Source organism: Cornus florida, unplaced genomic scaffold, assembly GCF_030987335.1.
Source record: "Cornus florida cultivar Cherokee Brave unplaced genomic scaffold, ASM3098733v1 CherokeeBrave_3.0.0_Hap2_Chr05, whole genome shotgun sequence".
NCBI classification, from domain to species: domain Eukaryota; kingdom Viridiplantae; phylum Streptophyta; class Magnoliopsida; order Cornales; family Cornaceae; genus Cornus; species Cornus florida.
Window position 1 is genome coordinate 78,572,837 of NW_026775575.1, and position 19,110 is coordinate 78,591,946.

Sequence of the window (19,110 nt, forward strand, 5' to 3'; positions counted from 1 at the left end):
GATTGTGTTTAGCATTTATTGTTGAGCTTATCTCATTATCACATTTCAGGTACACGTTGAGGAAGAACATGATGGTGATAGATTTTTTCAATTTTTGCATTGTAATAAGAATGACTGAGATATTTTGAGATTTAGTTCATTTTGTCTAGTTATCATGGATTAATTATGACAAGGTTGATTGTTATTATAGTTGTATGGGTTTAATAAATTAGTAGGTGTTTTATATCTACTTTTTTATTTAATTATTGTTATTTATTTATTTATTTTTTGTAAAGCTGTGGTTGTGTGAAGAAAGCCACGCCAGATTTTAATAATGCATTTAAGATTTTGGGGCGTGACAGTTTTCTCTGGTAAGACCGGCGACCCACCTCTAACTTCGGGCCATTGGAACACCGTCTTAGAAGGCGGTGGTGTTGCATAGAAATTGGTGGCGCAGCAAAGTTCATGCAACGGAATTCGCCGACTGGAACGATTCCACAGCTTTTTGCCAGCAGCATAGCTGGCGCCGTCTTTCATCGTCTTCAATCGCGAAGTTTTGGGTTCTTCGAGGGTATGCCTTCTGATTAAGCCTTCCATTCTCTCTTTTTGTCATTAATTTAATCCCATTTAATCTCTCTCATTCACTCTATCATCTCTCTCCGATTCACTCTCTTCCGGCGACGATCTTGAAGCCAACGACGACAACTTGATGGTTGGTTCCCCTATTTTTCCCTCTGCGGGACCAGTGGAGGAAAGATGGAAAAGTCGCCTCTGTTTAAGGGCAATTTCGTTCCAAAAATTGTCTTTATGACGGAGTTAAGTTAAAAACACCGTTTTTTTTACTAAATAAATTCATAAAGAGAGGTTTTTAACTTTTTATTAACAGATAAAAGATAAAAGTCAGGAGGATTTTTTGCAATTCACACTTATTATTATTTTGTTTTTTCTGATTTTAGTACATGTGGGGACACCACAATGAAACCAAATTTCATTTTGTCTGACCTCACCATAAACCAATTTTTTTTGGTCTTACAAAAATCAGCACCATCTCCATTATTGACTACTGTACACCGCATTAATTCATTTGCCTCGTCAGATCCTCCACCTCCTCTCTGCCCTCTGTGCGTGAGTCACAACGAAGCAAGCTTGCTTTGGACATCAATGGCGGCTTCTACATTACGGTGCCCTATGAATCCTCTACATCCCCAACTCAATTCCAAATTCTCACCGTCCTCCAATACAAATCTAATCACAGTCATCAAACCACCAATTCCCCGTGCTAGACGGCGTCGTTTCACCCCCGCTCTCGCTTCTCTTCAACCAGACGCCGACGACCACAACGCCATCGGAGGAGGCCCGAACAAGAACGCCATCGAGTTGCAGAAACTTGTCGAAGGCTTTCCCTTTGAATTCAATTCCAAGGACCCCAATTTACTTCCGCGTAACTATACCATACTTGATTTATGAGTTTGTTGTGTTTTAGGGCTTTTGTGAAGTTAATCTGATTGGTTTTTGTCTTCAATTCTAGGGCCTTTATCTTCAACCCAGTTCTCCAATTCGGTCTCTGATCGGTCTCGCCTTCGGGTTGCTTATCAGGTTATCCATTCATTCTTGTAAATTCTATGTATAATACATGAATGCCTGTGGATTGATTTTAATTTTTGATTCGGTGGTTTATCTGATTGGCGTTTTCATTTTCAGGGAGTTCGTGGGGCATACAGTGAATCTGCGGCAGAGAAGGCATATCCTAATTGTGAACCAGTTCCTTGCGAGCAGTTTGATACTACTTTCGAAGTGAGAATTTAAACACCTATTTTGTTTATATAAGGAAATATAACTTTATTTGCTCTTGATGTAGTTTGTTGTTGTTAATTTTGACACTTTTCTTTAATTAATGCATATTTATGAGCTACATAATGCATATAAGTTATTTAGAGTATATTCTGTGATTGTCCTCCCACTTTACTTGTTGAGTCAAGCTGTTATATCGAGTTTTAAAATTGTTTTCTGCACATTCTGGCTGAACTAAGATTTATCAAAAGCTATTTGGAATCATTTCTTTGCATACTGTTCTCCATTTCCAATTTTCACTGTACTAATAATAGCACAATAAGCTTGAAGCTTTTGATGATTCTCGTTTATAGTAGTTCAGAGACATGTTTCATCTTAGTTTTCTTTTGAAGAGAGCCCTTCCTTTTAAAATTTTTATTTTGTGGTCAACAATGCAACAATGTCCACAAAGTTATTAGTTTTTGTGGCATTATATTCTTTATTGCCATGACTACTCTCCAGTTTCCTATATTTCCATATTTACGTCATGACCTATGTGCAATGAGATAATTGTTTTGTTGTGTACCTCCTCTTATAAAGCCCGTCACCATTTTACAACTCTTGTTTTAAAGTTTTGAATTGTACTAGACGACTCCTCCAATGATGATGCCTCAAACAAAGAGTTGATGCTTTATGTTGTTGTTTGGGTATAGTATATTCGGGATTAATTGCTTTTTTTTCCCCCTAAATAGGATTATTTTTTTAATTATTTTATTTTATTTTATTTTTCACAGTTGATATTCACACACACATGCCTCCATGGAGGCTTTGAACCCTTAACCTCCCTTTGAGAAGTAAGGACCTAATACCGCTAGACCAAACAAAACATAAGGTTACAAGGCAATAGGAGAGGGCATTTCCCCTCTAAACAGAAACAAGGAAATGGAGAAGGCCCATTTCCAGTAGACAACATCACTGAAGGAAACCCCACAAGGTTCAAAAACACTAAGAATAAAAAAATGCATGACAGATTAGCAAATGAGATCTTATGGACATTCAATTAATGGGTTACAGGTTGGAGAAGGATATTTTGTTTATAAGATTTTATATGAAGTTTAAGGCGGAAGATAGTGTTGGAACCAGCAGAGGAGCAAATGAACAAAAGTTGGTTAGGATTGCACTTGTTAAAGGCTCAAGGGGCATTAAGGCACCAACTATTTTTTGGAGCCTAAGAGCAATATAAAGCGTGAGTCTGATCGAAATAAGAGTGCTGACTGATAGTAATGCATATTAAACACAAATATTTAAAAGTAATATGCAACACAAATTAAGAATATCAAACGAAAGGAATTTTTTTCAACATTTTAATTCAATCAATTAGCTAAATCAACATACATATATATTTCAATTTGCATATGAATTAAATTAAATCAATATATATATTTTTTTGATAAGTAAGAAATGCATTGAAAGCGCTCAACAGGGGAACACATCCCAAGAGAATAGCATGAGGCCAAATACTGGGCCTCTAAGCCTTCAAAGAGGCCAAGAAAACAACAAAATCCTCTAAAGATCTATAATCTCTACCTATAACCCACAAAAAAGAGTGGAAATAATAGAGAACTTAAGAAAAGAAATAGGCCTCTCCTTGTCCTCAAAATATCTTCTATTCCTATCCAGCTAGATGCACTACCACACACAAAGAGGCGTAGCCCTCCAAGCATCATGAATATGGGTCCTCACAGAGCACCCTCTCTAAGCCTCAATCATCCCTCTGAAGGAATGAGGCATGATCCAATAGATCCCAAACGAACTAAGCATCAAGTGTCAACAATCCTTGGCCATGGTGCAATGCAAAAGAAGATGACCACTGTCTCCTCATCCTGAAGACACATGTAGCACTGATTGACCACCACCTAATTTCTCCTTCTCAAATTATTTTGGGTCAAAATCTTACCCAAAACAGAGGTCCAAGCAAAGAAGGTCACCTTGAGAGGAACCTTAGAGCTCCAAACAGATTTCCATGGGAAGGACCCTCCAGGCTCCACTGTAAGACACCTGAAGAAGGAACGAACATCAAAGCGACCCTGCGAATTTGGATTCCAAATCCAACAATCCGAGTCTCTAGCCACGACACCATGTCGATACAACGCCTCCAACAAACGAGTGGCATCCTCAACCTCCCAATCCTGAAAAAGACGCTTGAATCGAACATCCCAAACCAGTCTCCCGCTATCAAGATGATAACAGTCGACCACCTTGGCCTGCCTATCCGTAGCAATTTTGAAAAGCCTTGGGAAAGCGAGAGCAAGAGAAATATCCCCACACCAAACATCCTCCAAAAATTGATCCTTCTGCCATCCCTGAGTCTAAAACGAACATGAATGGAAAAATCAGCCCACCCCTTCCGAATACACTTCCAGACCCCCACACCCCTGGGACCACGTACCTCGAGAGAGCACCACTCTCCTCTGCATTCCCCATATCTACTCGCAATGACCCTCCGCCAAAGTCAATGCCTCTCCACCCCTAAACCTCCACAACCATTTCCCAAGGAGAGCTTTATTGAAAGGCACTAATCTTCGAAGACCCAACCCACCATTTCGAATCGGCCTGCACGCTTGTTCCCATCGAACCAGATGATACTTAAACTCCTCCCCTCTTCCCCTCCACAGAAAGTTACGCTGCAAACACTCAATTCTCTCAGCGACAGAGAGGGGAATCTGGAAAAGCGAGATGAAATAAGTAGGAAGGCAAGAAAGGGTACTCTTAATCAGAGTGACCCGCCCCCCCTTTTGGGATCCAGTGGGTCATGCCAAAGCCCGGGTTGAGCTTGATTGATGCTTGGGGAGGTTGCTGGGGGCAACCTCTCGGGCACTCATTCAAAAAAAAAAAAAAAAGGGAGAGAAGAAGAGAGTTTTGGTATATCAACTAAAAAGATCCGGTAACTTAATGTGCATAAATCTTTTCATATGCATGTGTATTAACCAAATTAAATGTGATTACAAGTGTGAAACAACAAAAAACTATAATCATGTAAAATTTTAAACTTGTATTATCAAGCACAATGTAATTAATGCAAGTAGTTAACTATGAATTTATGAATTTTGCCAAATATTTCATAAGGTTGAATAATACGATCCTTTAAATATGATTGAGGTATGATATAGAACATGCTAATATAATGGTCATTAAATAAAAAAACAAATAATATGTATAACTGATTAAAAAATAAAAGGCGCTCTTTTTTCAGGCTTGGAGCCTACTAAAAAGCGTTTGCCTAAAGGCTTTATGTGAGATTGATTGAAGGCCCTACCCTGTAGTAGGTTGAGGCATTCTACTTGAGCCTAGTGTCGACACATGAGCGCTAAGAAGGACGCCAACATAGCGTCCGCACAACATGTGTGGAGAGTTGGATTCTAGAGTCTTCCACATTTTTGTAGAGAATTGTGGGGTGTTATAGAGAGGGAGGATTTTAGAACATTAGATAGCTTGTTGGAATGTGTAGATTAAAGGATATTATAGAAGAATAGTGAGTTTTGTAGAGATTGTAAATATCTAGATAGTCAGATGAAAAGTCCTGGAGAGTAGATATTAGTCAATAATTATAATGCATCTTAGCCGTCCATTAAGGAGGAGAATGCCTATATATAGAGTGGAGGTCTCCATTGTAGTCAACAAGTCCCAAGACTGAATATAAAGTTTAGAGGTGAGAGTGTGAGTGCTTGTACACCATTCTTTGACTAGTAATATAAGTTTATTATTTCTCTTGCTAATGAACTGCATGTGTGACTTTTATTATTCCTTTTGCTAGTGAATTGTATACAACAATGCAACACTAGTGAACACCCATACACAAGCATGACTAAGGATGGCAACGGGGCGGAGTTGGGATGGAGTTGGCTAAACCCTACTCCGCCCCATTAAAAAATTCGTCATACCAACTCCGCTCCAACTCCGAGACGGGTTTATAATTGGTATACCATCCCCGCCCCTACTCCAGTAGACAAAATACCAACTCCGCCCCCGCATACTCCGTTTAATTGTGGTAAAGTTAAAACTGTTGAATTAATTCCTGGACTTGGGATAGAATACTAAGATTTTGAATCTTTGAAGATTGAATCACATGCACAATTGTAGAATTTTAGTAAGTAGTGATTCTAGCGAATATTTAGTCAAAATATATTAATGGACACTTAAATTAAATATATATATATATAATCGGGCTTGGGGTGGGGGCGGGGCGGGGCGGGGCGGGGGTGGGGTGGGGTGGGGGCATCACTAAATCCGCCCCCGCCCCAAACCTGCTTCGGGTTTTCAATTCTTTTACCATATCCGTCCCAAACCCATTTATGGAGCTACCAAATCCGCCCCATTAGGAGCGGAGCGGGGCGGAAACCCAGCGGGTTGGAGGAAATTGCCATCCCTAAGCATGACAACACAATATTTTTTATTGAAAAATTATAGGTAGGATGTCAGATTACAACTTCTCTTGTTTTATTGAAAAATTATAGATAGAAAACTCTGGGAGGATTGTATCAATTAGCGGTCCGATATGCACTAGGTATTCACTATGTCAAGGCCATGACATATGGGACAATATTGGTTTGCTGCTAAATATTTTTTTTTTTTTTTTTTTTTGTGTGTGCGTGTGTGTACTTTCTGTTTTATTTACTTTGAGTTTCAAATTAAATAAAAGATAATCATAAGCAAAAATAATTGAATAAATATTAAAATTTCCGCTAGTTGATTGACCAAGGGTACCATTTCGACCTTCACCGCTCTTAGCAAAAATAATTAAATAAAATTTCAATTATATATGATAACATACCTCAAATGTGCAATCTGAAGATAAGATGGTAAGAAATTGCCTCTATGCGAAGATGACACAGTGTTGTTGACTATCTGGTACACTAAGAGAGTTATCTTCATCTCGCATTTCCTTTTATTTCTTCCCTTTTTGGTATATACCTTCTTCATATCTATGGTTTTGATGCAAGAACTGATTCTTCGCTAACCTTAAAGAAGTTACTAAAGTTGATAGTTGTTGAAAGTTTAATTGTGTCCTTCTGTGGAAGGTTTGACCTTTAAATTAGCCCATTCATTGTGGATTGAAGAGTGAGGGTGAGTCTTGGTGCAACAGTAAGGTTGGTTGCTCCATTGTGACTTGGAGGTCACGGGTTTGAAACAAGAAAACAGCCTCTTCGCATGCGGAGGCAAGGTTGCGTACATCTGACCCTCCCAGACTCCGCAATGGCGGGAGCATTGTGCATTGGGTTTGCCCTTTTATTTTGGATTGAGGAGTGGGGAGTTCAAAATATTGAAATCAGTTGCCATCAATGGAGAGTGATCGTTATGATAAAACGGGTTGAATGAAAAATCTCTTGTAGCAATAAATTTTTAGAAAGCCTCAGACGATGTGCCGTGAAAAAGTCTTACTGAAACTTTCTCCTTACTTGTTATGGAGGAACCATATTTGAGTTTGTTTCACTCTATAACTTTTAGTTGAGTATCTTCAATTTAGTTTATAAATATTTTCATCCGGCCACCGCATACTGTTCACTATGTCAGGTAAAAGATTGAAAACTCTCGCTTATTTTTAGTAGCTGTTGTATCAGTTTGAATCTCTATCATATTAGGGGGAAAAAAAAAAAAAATCTCTATCATATTAATTTATCTTCTTTTTGAAAAAAATAAAATAGAATAACGTCAATGTTATCCAGTTGCCTCAGCTTCGTTGGTCAAATGCTAAGTCCCATACGCACATATATATTTTATTTTTGGGAAGATCTTTGGTGTGGTGACCAACCATCTAAGAAGCACGGACACGGATACGACACGACACGGACACGGCGACACGGCAAATTCAAAAAAATTAAGACATGGACACGGCGAATAGTATATATATATATATATATATATCAGCATTAATAATTTTAAAAAAAAACACTGATATGTTTAGGTTGGAATATATATATATATCACTGATATGTTAGTATATATATATATCAGCATCTTTAGGACACGGACACGGCGAATTGTGGCATCTTTAGGTTAGTATATATATATATCAACATCTTTAAGGTAGTACAAAACAAAAAATAGAACATATCAACATTAAAAATTTAAAAAAAAAAAAAAAATCCAGAAAAGTGTGTCCGAGCCGTCTGAGCCGTGTCCGAGCTGTCTGAGCCGTGTCTGAAAATTAAAAAAAATAAAAAAATTCCAGACACGTTTTTTGGCGTGTCAGACACGTGTCGGGGCGTGTCCGACGCGTGTCCGTGTCGGACACGGATTCTTCGCCCATTTTGGAGTGTCTGTGCTTCCTTGCCAGCCATTATCTCGTACATTTCCCAGACTATACAGTATTGCAGTTGATAGACACGCCTACTTAGCTGACTGTTATCGGCTTGATAGTAGTGGGATTACGTGGGATGTGCACTTTCGGCGTTCCTTTCAGGATTGGGAGTTGGATGAGGTATGTGTTCTTCTGGATCAGTTGTATCGGCAGGAAGGTGTTGGCAGAGGTAGTGACGATCTGACATGGATTCCCTCTTTCCATGGTCGTTTCGAAGTGCAATCTTTGTTCTTATGTCTATCTAATTTTGATAGCCTTGACTTTCTGTGGAAGACCATTTGGCGTTCTATGGCTCCAACTAGGGTGGCATTCTTTGTATGGACCGCTGTATGGGGTAAGATACTGATGATTGATAATTTGAGGAAGAAGGGGAATTGTTTTGTTAATTGGTGTTGCCTATGCAATTAAGATGATGAGTCAGTTGATCATATCCTCATGCATTGCCCCGTGACGCACGACTATTGGAATCTTATTCTTGGGTTGTTTGGCATGCGTTGGGTAATGCCACGTTCTTTTAAGGATTTGATTCATGCTTGGAGAGGATGTTGTGTGAGAAGAGGTGTACGCGATTACTGGAGAATTGTCCCACATTGCGTTTGGTGGTGTATCTGGAAGGAGAGAAATAGCAGAATGTTTGAAGGGAAGGAGTCGGTTACAGCGACGCTGAAACTTTATATTATTCGCTCTCTTTTCAATTATGCGAAGAGGAGTTCTTGCTCCTCTTCCGATGATTTAATTATTTTTTTGGATTCTTTGGGGCCTTAGCCCCCGGATCCACTTTTGTATAAGGGACACGTTCCCCTTTTGAACGCCTTTTTTATTTATTTCTTATATATATATGTATATATAACACATATTTATAAAACAGTTCCTGAGCTGATATGGATTTCCATGTTTCTCATTGCGATATTTGATTAAATCTGGTTGAAAGTTTTGTGTAATAAAGAGCCTGGTTGTAAGTTCTATCTGTATTCTGCTTTGAGTAGCAGGAAGCTTCCTGCAGTTTTATCTTCAATAAAAGTACTAAAACATTTTTTCTTTTCTATTTTAATTGATTTCAGTCTGTTGAACGGTGGCTTGTCGATAGAGCAGTTTTACCAATCGAGAATTCTCTAGGTGGAAGCATCCACAGGAATTATGACCTTCTACTTCGGCACAGGTTGCACATAGTTGGGGAAGTGAAACTTTCAATCCGGCATTGTTTGCTAGCCAACCAGGGTGTTAAAGTTGAAGACCTGAAAAGGGTTCTAAGCCATCCACAGGTGTCTTATATTTACTCATTGATTAATTTTTATGTGCATGACATGAAATTCATATGAAATTTGGTGATATTTCAGGCTCTTGCACAGTGTGAGAACACACTAACAAAATTAGGAATGGTTAGAGAAGCCGTGGACGATACCGCTGGTGCAGCAAAGGTAGATATAAATTGATAGTTTCCTGTTTCTCCAGTTTTGGATGCAATCCTTCTTGCTCCCTCAGAAATTACTGTATGAATTTAGAGGAATCCTGTGGCAACATGGGAGCAAGAAAAAGGGAGGAGAGAGATGGGGTTTCTCACTTTCGGTATAAAGGGCCATGACCATCAAATCATGGATTATGACTCTACATGCATGTTATAACCCCATTCAGCAATCTTGCCTAGGAGGTCAAGTAGACCAATTTAGTCGGATTAACCTAAACAATAAAATATGAAATTATTTGTCTTGCTTGGCCTTTGGAGATATAGTTTTATGATTATGAATTTTCAGATCAAGTGATTATGTTTAAACCTATTAGAACTATTCGTGTATGTTTGTGATTGTAACATGCTCAAAATTTCTCTCTAGTTTGTTGCTTTTCACAAACTCAAAGATTCAGGGGCAGTTGCTAGCTCTGATGCTGCTAGGATCTATGGTTTGAACATACTTGCTCAAGATATTCAGGTTAGTATACAAAATTTATGTTGTAGTTATGTACTTCACTTGATGATATATCTCATGAATGCATTGACTAACACATGCTTTTTCTTCCAATAGGATGACACTGATAATGTCACTCGATTTCTAATGCTGGCAAGGGAACCCATTATTCCTGGCACGGATAGGCCATTCAAGGTCAGCCTCATCAGTGCTCTCACTTTACTGATCACTGGCAGTTGAAACAATCAAGTTACCATGACCATTGCATATCTGAACTAAAATGTTATTTTTCTACAATTTTTTAGCCCACACATATTAGTTACTGTAAGTAGAGTTTCACAAAGGAATGTTTTTATTGTCCCGTCAGACTAGTATAGTTTTTTCACTTGAGGAGGGGCCTGGCATGCTTTTCAAGGCACTTGCGGTTTTTGCAATGAGAGACATCAATCTTACTAAGGTATGCTCCTCTTGCAAGGAATTTTTGTTCTCTTATGGTTTAGTGCAGATTTGTGGTTCAGGGTAGCCGTGTTGACAGCCTTTGCTATTATTTTCTGCTGAACCAGATTGAAAGTCGTCCCCTGCAGAAGCAGGCGTTGCGAGCACTTGATGATAGCAATAATGGATTTCCCAAGTATATAGAGTGAACGTTTTGCGATATATTTCTTAGAATGGCTATATATTTGATCCCTTTATTGTAGTATTTTGGCACCATTTGGCAGCATATGTGTAAACGAAACAATGTATTAAGCATCTCTGTCCTGATTGCATTTTATAATCTTATATAGGTACTTTCCTTATCTATTCTATGTGGATTTTGAAGCATCAATGGCCGACCAAAATGCACAAAATGCCCTTGGGCATCTAAAGGTGTGGTTATTTTAAATCTCAATCAGTTTAAGAGTGATGAATCTTAACCATAGATGATATGAGAGATGCATTTTTTTTTTGGCAGGAAATGGCTACATTCTTGAGAGTTTTGGGGAGTTATCCGGCAGACCATGATATGTGACCTTTGAAGCCTGGTAAGAATTCATTACTCGACCAAATATGTTCTACGTAGACACTGACTGGGAAAATTCATTGTGTCACATTGAGTCGATTCTTATAATGCCTAATATCTGAAGTAATATTTTCCAGTTCTTCGATCTAATATAGGGGAGACTTTGTGACTCTACTCTTAACACTCTTGGCCGCTGGATGCCCTTGTTTAATGCAGGACTAAAGGAAAGATTTGACTATGTTCTGCTTTTGTCGCATTTCAAGAAATTTGGTTTGATATGGATTAGAGAATATGCACATAGTTGCTATGTTTGTTACAACATTTTGACATATTATTTAAACTGCAGTTCGTTATTCATTCTCCCGATACTACACATTTTTGTTGTTTACTTGATCGCCTAAAGAAAGGATACGGTTTACCAACGGTTTAGTATTGAAATATTTCTGGTGAGCTGCGTGCCTCTGTGCACGCCTAAAAACTTATGCTTCGAGTGGAAGATCATGCTGAAACAAAGAGGGTCATGCCCGGTATGGTCCCGTTACCAAAGGATGCTAATAGACCACTCCATGCACACCTAAACTTTGACATTATTTGTATAAAGTGGTCGATCCCGAGCTTTTAGCTTGAGTTCATTGGAGCTCATATGACGTCTGCAAGTTAAATGGTATTGGTGGTTTGGTTTGGGGGCTCACCTGATGAGCACTGACCATTGTGTTGTCTTAAATTGGTGAAACGCACAGTTGAGAAGGTATAGTTATTTTGGTTGAGTGCTTTAAAGTAATCATATATTTTTTATATACAAGAGTGAAGTGCAAAACATTGAACTCTGTACTGAAAATTGATTATATAAAATCTCATCATTTTAAAGAGATTTTTTTTTCCCACAAACTAACTAAACAATACAGCACAATTTAACAATTTATAGTAGTAGAACTATGAAAAGAACAAATAATTATAAAAAATACGAAAAATAAACTCTTAAATGTAAAAATAATGATGAAAGGCAATGTGAGGAGTTCATTGTCGGGTTGAATAAAAAATGTTACAAAATTAGAAAGTAGATTTCTCAAATTTCATAATATTATGTATTTTGTATTTTTTTATTTATTTAAATTCATATACAAATATATTTATTATTACTTATTATATGTAATAAATAAGTTAACTTTTCACGCTAATAGATGCTAGATTTATTTATAATATTCTTCAATTGGAAAATTTTTTAGTAGTATATTTTCAAGCATGTATTATAAATCTATATATATACACATACGGTAATATAGTCATGTAATATAGTGATGTCATACAGTTGGGGCACACTAATGAGAATGTTACCCTATTAAACATTTTTTTTTAAAAAAATAATTAAAATTACATTTTCCGGAGTGTTTGAAAACAATGTTACCCTATGAAATGTTTTTTAAAATTAAATTTCCTATTACTCAGCGTGAAAAAAAATAAAAAAAAATCAAATGCTCCGGAAAACATTTTCTATTATCCAGTGTGAAAAAAAGAGCATAGTATATACCGATAACATTAAATGGGTGATAAGTAAAAAAAAGAAGAAAATAAAATATAAACCGTAAATAGCAGAACCGGTACTAATGCCAGATACTACCTAATTAATGCTTCGAACCATTCATAAGAAGACACGTCAGCATAGTTGATCGGTAATGAAATTTCTTCTCTTCTGGACTGTCCTAATTGGTCTACATGGCATAATTTGGCTTTAATTATACCCCTCTCAATATCTTATTTTGCTATATTCCTTTCATGTCTCATTTTAAAACGAATCCAATTTATCTTTTCTATTAGATTCAACGATCTTGTTGTCACAAAAAGACTGAATTTTGTCACCCCGGTTTAAGTCCTATGAATGAAAACAAACACTCAATTTCTCTTTTTAATTAATTTGGTAATATCGGTCACTCATAAATCGATATAATCATCAACTTAAAAATTTACAAGTGTCGAGATTGTCGGAAATTTCTATTTCTCACAAGCAAGTGTTTTGGATTATTTTTATTTAGACTTAATTTGATGAACATTTTTAAGCTAAGACTTTAGGTGCTGTTTGTTTCATTTTTTGGATTTTTCGGAGTTATTACAGTTTTGCCTCGTTTTGCTTGTTGAACACTGTGGGGGTGTGCCGGGTGTGTTTGAGAATTGATTGGAGCGTTTCCTTGAGTTCAGGACTTTTGAAAATGCATTGGTTGTCATTTCCGTATTTTTTGATTTTTCGAACCGGGAGGTCTAAGGTGAGACTCGCTACCGGAGTTGTTGAATATGAAGATTTTATTTTGAATCCATTGCATTTCATACATTATTGTTTGATGTACAATTGTGTGGTATATGTTTATTTGTGGTTGTATATTGGTTAATATATATATATATATATTACTGATAAAAATATTTAGTGACCATGGGACCCACTAATTGCCTTAACCTTATGTAATGACCGCAAGGTCATTAACTGACTTCAGATTCTTCTTCTCTTCTCGTAGTCTCTATCTCTCCCTTGCATCAGTTTCTTTTTCTTTTTTTCTTTTCTTCCATCCATTCAAGTCTTGATCTAGCCATTTTTTTTGAGATTTGGGCTTTGCCACCAAAGGAAAAGTTGATGAGCTCGTTGAGGGCATTGTATTGACAGGAGCAAATCACTATTTGGGACATTTTCAGAAATTTGAATTTGGGGGGTTTCTTGGCTTTGTCCTTCAATTCTGAAGTAGGGGTGTTCTAATCCACATTATTTTTGATTTTAGTGAATTTCATTCATTTAAATTGTTTTTAAGCATGCTTAAATTAATTATTTTGCTTATGGTATTGAGAGCTTTGTGTATCAATGTGTTTTATGTGTCTAGTTAGTTAAAAATATATGTTATTTGGAATAATAAGATGAAGCATGCCAAACTGAAATTTTTGTTTGCCTTGTGTATGCATAAATGTTGAAATTTCACTTTGTCAATACATGAAATGATTCTTTGTGAGCCTTCTTGAAAGCATGTTATATATATATATATTATTGTGGTTAATTGTAAATTATGGAAAATTATATATATTGCCATAGTTGAGTATGGCGCATTCATGCATTTCATTGGGAATGAAAGGGAATAATTGTTTTATAAGCAAATGAAATTAATTTTGGGGAAAATTGTTTTAAAAAGTATTTGCAAAAACCTAGCCGCCTAAGAGTTGTCTCGTGGTCCGCAGCGTTAGTGTGGTCTAGATGGGACCAGGGAAAGACCCTAGCATGGTTGAGCTATCTAGGCCCAAAACGACACCTTGGAGTTGCCTTGTGGTCAGGGATAGCTAGCCAATTCTCTTTTCATGACGCCATGAAGTCACTATGGGTCGGATTGCACTAACGGTTTGAAACGGTAAAACGGAATTATTTTGAAAAACGGGGAGCGACATTGGCATGACATTGCACTTCATTGCCATACATAGTGCATTTGTGATTGGATGAAATTTATGTATACACTTCTTGTTGTGTTTTCCCTATGGCATGATCCTGTATACTTTTTACCTATACTTTGCGTAGATTCATTGGGTCATTAAGAGGTGTGTCTTAGACACCTCCTACTAGCGGTTGGCTCACCCCTTATTTTAATATGTTCCATGGAATGTATTATGATGTAATTCAAGTGAATTTTTTGTAAATGATTATGGGACTATGTAATAGGCTTGTATCTCTATGGTTTGGTAGGAATGGATGTAAAGAATGTGTGCTAATGTTTTAATAGATGTATATAGCTTGGGAATATTGTAGTTTATTTTTGAAGTGTGTATTGGAGCATGTATAGTTCAGTTTTGAAGGTCCAAGAGAGGCCATTGCATTTTATATGCATTTTAGCAGGTTGTAATAGAACTCTTTCTGCAAAGGTCGTGTCCGTCGATTGAATTTTAGTACCGGTCGACTGGTATTATTTTGGGTCGTTACAAAAATATTTTTTTCAAAAAATATTTTCTTTTTTATGTAAAATATTTTTTTATTTTTATTTTTATTTTTTGGTATTTGACAAAGGTCTAGGTTGAGGTTGGAATCAAATCCATTGAGTGGGGCGTGTTAATTAGCCTGTCAAAAATTGATGAATAAGTTATTTTTGTTAATTTTTAATATTTTTTTCTTTTTAAATATTTTATAATAACCAAACACCAAAAAAAATATTTTTTGAAAAATATTTTAACAGAGCCTTAATGAATTATATTTTCATTTATTTAGGAAAAAAAATTGTATTTTCATTTATTGAAATGAAGAAGGAATGGAGTTGGTCAACATCGAAGTGGTTAAAGCAAATTATTGGGTAATAATACAATGATACCCTTAGTGTTTTTGGTTTTAGTTTTAGAAAAAAATATTACATGATCCGAATCAACATAGCATGAAGTGACACATAAATAAATGTGTTAGCTTTATATCACTTGTAATAAGTTTTTTGTTTAATGTTGTTTCGTCATTGGTCGTAGAACTATGTAATAATTTTTGAATGAGAGATATTTATACATATTTTGTTTGAGTTATATAATGCTTAATTATCAATATATATATATAGTTAGACAGATATATGTGCATGTGTCACATATAGAGAATCATACAGTGTACTTCAACCATATATACTAGACACTCGCAAAGATTTCAACCATAATACATCAGACATTTAAAATAAATGAAGTATAGTACCAACCCCACCCCCATAAAAGTAGCTGTTTTACCATATGTGAAGGCCTAAAGCACAGTATTCAAGTAACTGTTGGAATCTATGGACACTTTACATCTTATTACTAATACAACCGGTAATTTTGTACCACATGCAATCTAAAGAATGAAAATAGGAAAATCTCCACGATTTGCTGTATAATAAGGGACCACAGACACCCCAAAAACCAACTACAAATCCTAGTGCCAAACTCAAATAAAACCAATTCACTTCAGCGTCATTGCCTTTGCCTCGTCCATTTTGAATCTTAGGAATCACTTCATTCACACTGCAATTTTTTGGGACCGGAGGCCCACAAAGGTCATTTCCAATGAAGCTAGAAACATCGAAACTCTGGAGTTGAGTACTCGATGGAATTTTTCCTGACAAGTAATTATATGACAGATTCAAGTAACTCAAAAATGTCATATCTGACATACTTGACGGGATTTCACCAGAAAGTTGGTTTCTTGATAGATCAAGAGACTCTAACTGTACCATATTACCAATCTTACGTGGAATCAAGCCTGTCAGATGATTTCCTGATAAATTCAGTGATTGCAAGACCAAGAGACTTGTCAGCTCCTCGGGGATTTCTCCGGATAAGTTATTGCTTGAAAAGTCCATACTGGTTGCAAATCTGAGAATGATGTCATATTGAATCTCTCTTCCTTTTGTTACTACAAATGCATTCTCCGTCACCTGTCCACTAAAATTGGAGTAAATATTGAGACGACCATCATCATCAGTAAAGTTCCCTTTCAGTGCCAAGGTAGTGAATTTGTTGATACACCGCGGTATTGCTCCAGACAAATTGTTGTATGCAAGATCCAAGATTTGAAGAGATGTGAGGTAACAAATTTCATGAGGAATTTTGCCATAAAATTTATTTGAACGAAGTCCAAGAACCATCAATTTTGAAAGCCTTTTCCCAATCCACGATGGTATGCTTCCAGCAAACTTATTCTTTCCCAAGTCGATTGCCAATAAATTTGTGCAATTTTGTAAAGATAAAGGTAGTTCTCCAGAGAGGCTATTGTTGCGCAGGTGTAATGATTTTAGACTACTTAGAAATCCCATGGAGCTTGAAATGGTCCCAGTGAAATTGTTATTTTGTAGATTGATGAATTCTAACGACGGCCAATTCATCCAACATTCTGGAATATTTCCTGACAAAAGATTTTCATCAAGTTGAAGAAATTCCAGTTGATGTGGACCGGAGTGACACAGGAAGTCAGAAATATCTCCTGAAAATGAATTGTTGGAAAGATCTAGCGCATATACATTAGGAGAGACAATGGGTAATGGACCGCTAAATTTGTTGGAGTTTAAGTTAAGATAAAAATTTGGAATGTATGGGATGTGTCCATGGATTTGGTTGTGAGAAAGGTCTACATAATGGGCGGAGGAAGACAGGTTCCAAAACCAAGAGGGAATCTCATCTGATATACAAGCGGAGGATAGGTCCAAGTTTGAAATTTCTTTTTGTGATCCAATCCACATGGGAAATTCTGGCCCCACACGCAAAGATCTCAAATGTATTACTTGAAGTTGGAAGGGTGGGATCCAGTTTGGACTCAACTGCAAAGTCAATGAATTTTGAGACGCATATAAGAGTATTAAATTTGCAAGACCAGCAAAGTGAACTTCAGAAACAACCCCTTCCAACAAATTATCACCGATCCAAAGGAATTCCAACTTCGAAAGGCGTCCAAGATTTTCGGGAATGGCACCGGAAATTAGATTACCCGATAGAACGAGAGAGCGCAAACTTTTGAAGTATCCAAGGTGATCTGTTAAATGACCAGAAAGTTGATTCAAATGTAATTCTAACGACTCCAAAACATCTATAGCACATACGGACAAACTTTTAAACACTTGTGATACATCTCCACGAAATCTGTTGTCTCCCAAACCAATCGCCTTCAAGTTACAAAGATTTTGTAATTCACTTGGTAAATTCCCTTCAAGTTGATTGTTTGTTAGGTCGATATCAATGAGAGAAGTCATATTTCCAATGTCACTAGAGATCACACCTTGCAGAGAATTGAAACCAAGGTGAAGGGACTCAAGACGCTTAAAGCTGTACAACCAAGTGGGTATGGTAGAATTCAAATCATTGGAAGACAGATCGAGATGTATAAGAGTACTAGACATGTTAAGAAGACCACTTGGAATTGGACCTTGAAAATTATTGTAACCTAGATTAAGAGAGATGAGGCCTTTTATACTGAACAACCAATCAATAGGTGACAGAGAACTAAGACTATTGTCAGAAATATCAAGGACTCTAAGAGACGTAAAATTAACGGGAGAGAGCGGAACAAAGTGAGTAAGACTAGAAAGGGAAACATGTAACTCAACCAAACAAGGTAGGGAGTTCATCACCTGCGGCCAGTCATATGTTCTGCTCAAGTTCACCCCACTCATGTCCAGGTGCTGTAGCAAAGCAAGCCCAGAAAGCCACTTAAGATTCTCACCACTCCGCAAGGAATTGTGATTGAAGTAGTAATCGCTATCTCCAAGAATAAGATAGCGCAAGCTGGAGAGATTTCCAAGCTGATGTGGAATCACCCCGTCAAATCCTGCAAGAGAGAGATTCAGATATCTTAAACTTTTCAGAGAACCAATGAATCCTGGAATTCGAATTCCTCCGAACTCATTGTTGCTTAGGTCCAGGTAACGCAGATGCTTCAAGTTTATCAAAGAAGCATCAATGTTACCACCCAACTTTAAGTCCTCCTCGTCATATAGAGGAGGACGAAGAGGAGGAGGAGGGGGGGCACAAAGGTGGAGCTCATGGACATGACCGGTTAAGTTGTTGCAAACAACTCCAGCCCATTTGCAGCAGTCATCTTGGATGGTCCAAGACAAGAGCCTATTCGAGGGATCTTTAAGATGTTGCTTAAACCTCAGGAGGGCTTGCCTCTCACTTTCAATGCAAACTACATCCGAGTTTGGATCACACAGGCCTTTAATGCTAATAGTTGTTGCTATGATGACAAAAGCAAGCAAACAGTTTGTAAAAGTTGTCATGGAGCTGTCCGTGATATGGAAGGAAGATGAATTAGAAGACAACAATTGTGTGGCTTTTATAGAGAGGTGTCCACACACTTTGGTTCGTTGCGTAGTAAGGGTGTACGTGGTAACTTGCTTAACTTCTTCGTGTCAATTCTTTCCAAGGACATTTAACGCTCACTTGGTGCAATATTCAACTATTCATTAATGGAAAAAGACCTTTTTTTTTCTTTTAAGATCTAATCAATACTGCATAGAGTGCCCAAGGAGGAATGGCAATTTAATTGTGATGGTAGAAAAACCTGTTCTTAATGGTGTTCAACTAATTACAGGTTGTGGAAAATTACAGGTTGTGGAAAATTCAACTATTCATTAATGGAATGGAGG

The 19,110-nt window shown here is 37.1% G+C and overlaps 2 protein-coding genes across 5 annotated transcripts; one reads left to right on the plus strand and one right to left on the minus strand.

The window, feature by feature from the left end:
• Positions 1-325: 325 nt before the first annotated feature.
• LOC132307004 (arogenate dehydratase 2-like) lies at positions 326-11,376 on the plus strand. Of its 4 annotated transcripts, none has more exons than XM_059804655.1 (12): positions 326-550; positions 1,508-1,575; positions 1,681-1,773; positions 9,169-9,369; positions 9,445-9,525; positions 9,937-10,032; positions 10,126-10,203; positions 10,376-10,465; positions 10,572-10,639; positions 10,794-10,875; positions 10,961-11,030; positions 11,225-11,376. In XM_059804655.1, exons 1-11 carry the CDS (start codon positions 445-447, stop codon positions 11,015-11,017), a joined length of 1,020 nt encoding a protein of 339 aa, XP_059660638.1. In that variant the 5' UTR covers positions 326-444; the 3' UTR covers positions 11,018-11,030; positions 11,225-11,376. The 4 variants fall into 4 exon arrangements, with proteins under 4 accessions (XP_059660638.1, XP_059660637.1, XP_059660636.1 ...); XM_059804654.1 differs by lacking the exon at positions 326-550 and adding an exon at positions 986-1,420 and having other exon boundaries at positions 11,146-11,376; XM_059804653.1 differs by lacking the exon at positions 326-550 and adding an exon at positions 986-1,420 and having other exon boundaries at positions 11,164-11,376.
• A 4,401-nt stretch (positions 11,377-15,777) lies between these two features.
• On the minus strand, positions 15,778-18,741 carry LOC132309525 (receptor-like protein EIX1). Its single transcript, XM_059807824.1, has one exon. The coding sequence runs from the start codon at positions 18,739-18,741 to the stop codon at positions 15,778-15,780; it is 2,964 nt and encodes a 987-aa protein (XP_059663807.1).
• Between the last annotated feature and the right edge of the window lie 369 nt (positions 18,742-19,110).

What these genes read in the sequence shown, in the direction of transcription:
- LOC132307004 (XM_059804654.1), top strand. Translation starts at nt 1,141, where the DNA reads ATGGCGGCTTCTACATTACGGTGCCCTATGAATCCTCTACATCCCCAA. An exon ending in GCACGGATAGGCCATTCAAG is followed by an intron (nt 10,204 to 10,375) that starts GTCAGCCTCATC and finishes TTGTCCCGTCAG; the next exon opens with ACTAGTATAGTTTTTTCACT. An exon ending in GAGACATCAATCTTACTAAG is followed by an intron (nt 10,466 to 10,571) that starts GTATGCTCCTCT and finishes CTGCTGAACCAG; the next exon opens with ATTGAAAGTCGTCCCCTGCA.
- LOC132309525 (XM_059807824.1), bottom strand. Translation starts at nt 18,741, where the DNA reads ATGACAACTTTTACAAACTGTTTGCTTGCTTTTGTCATCATAGCAACA.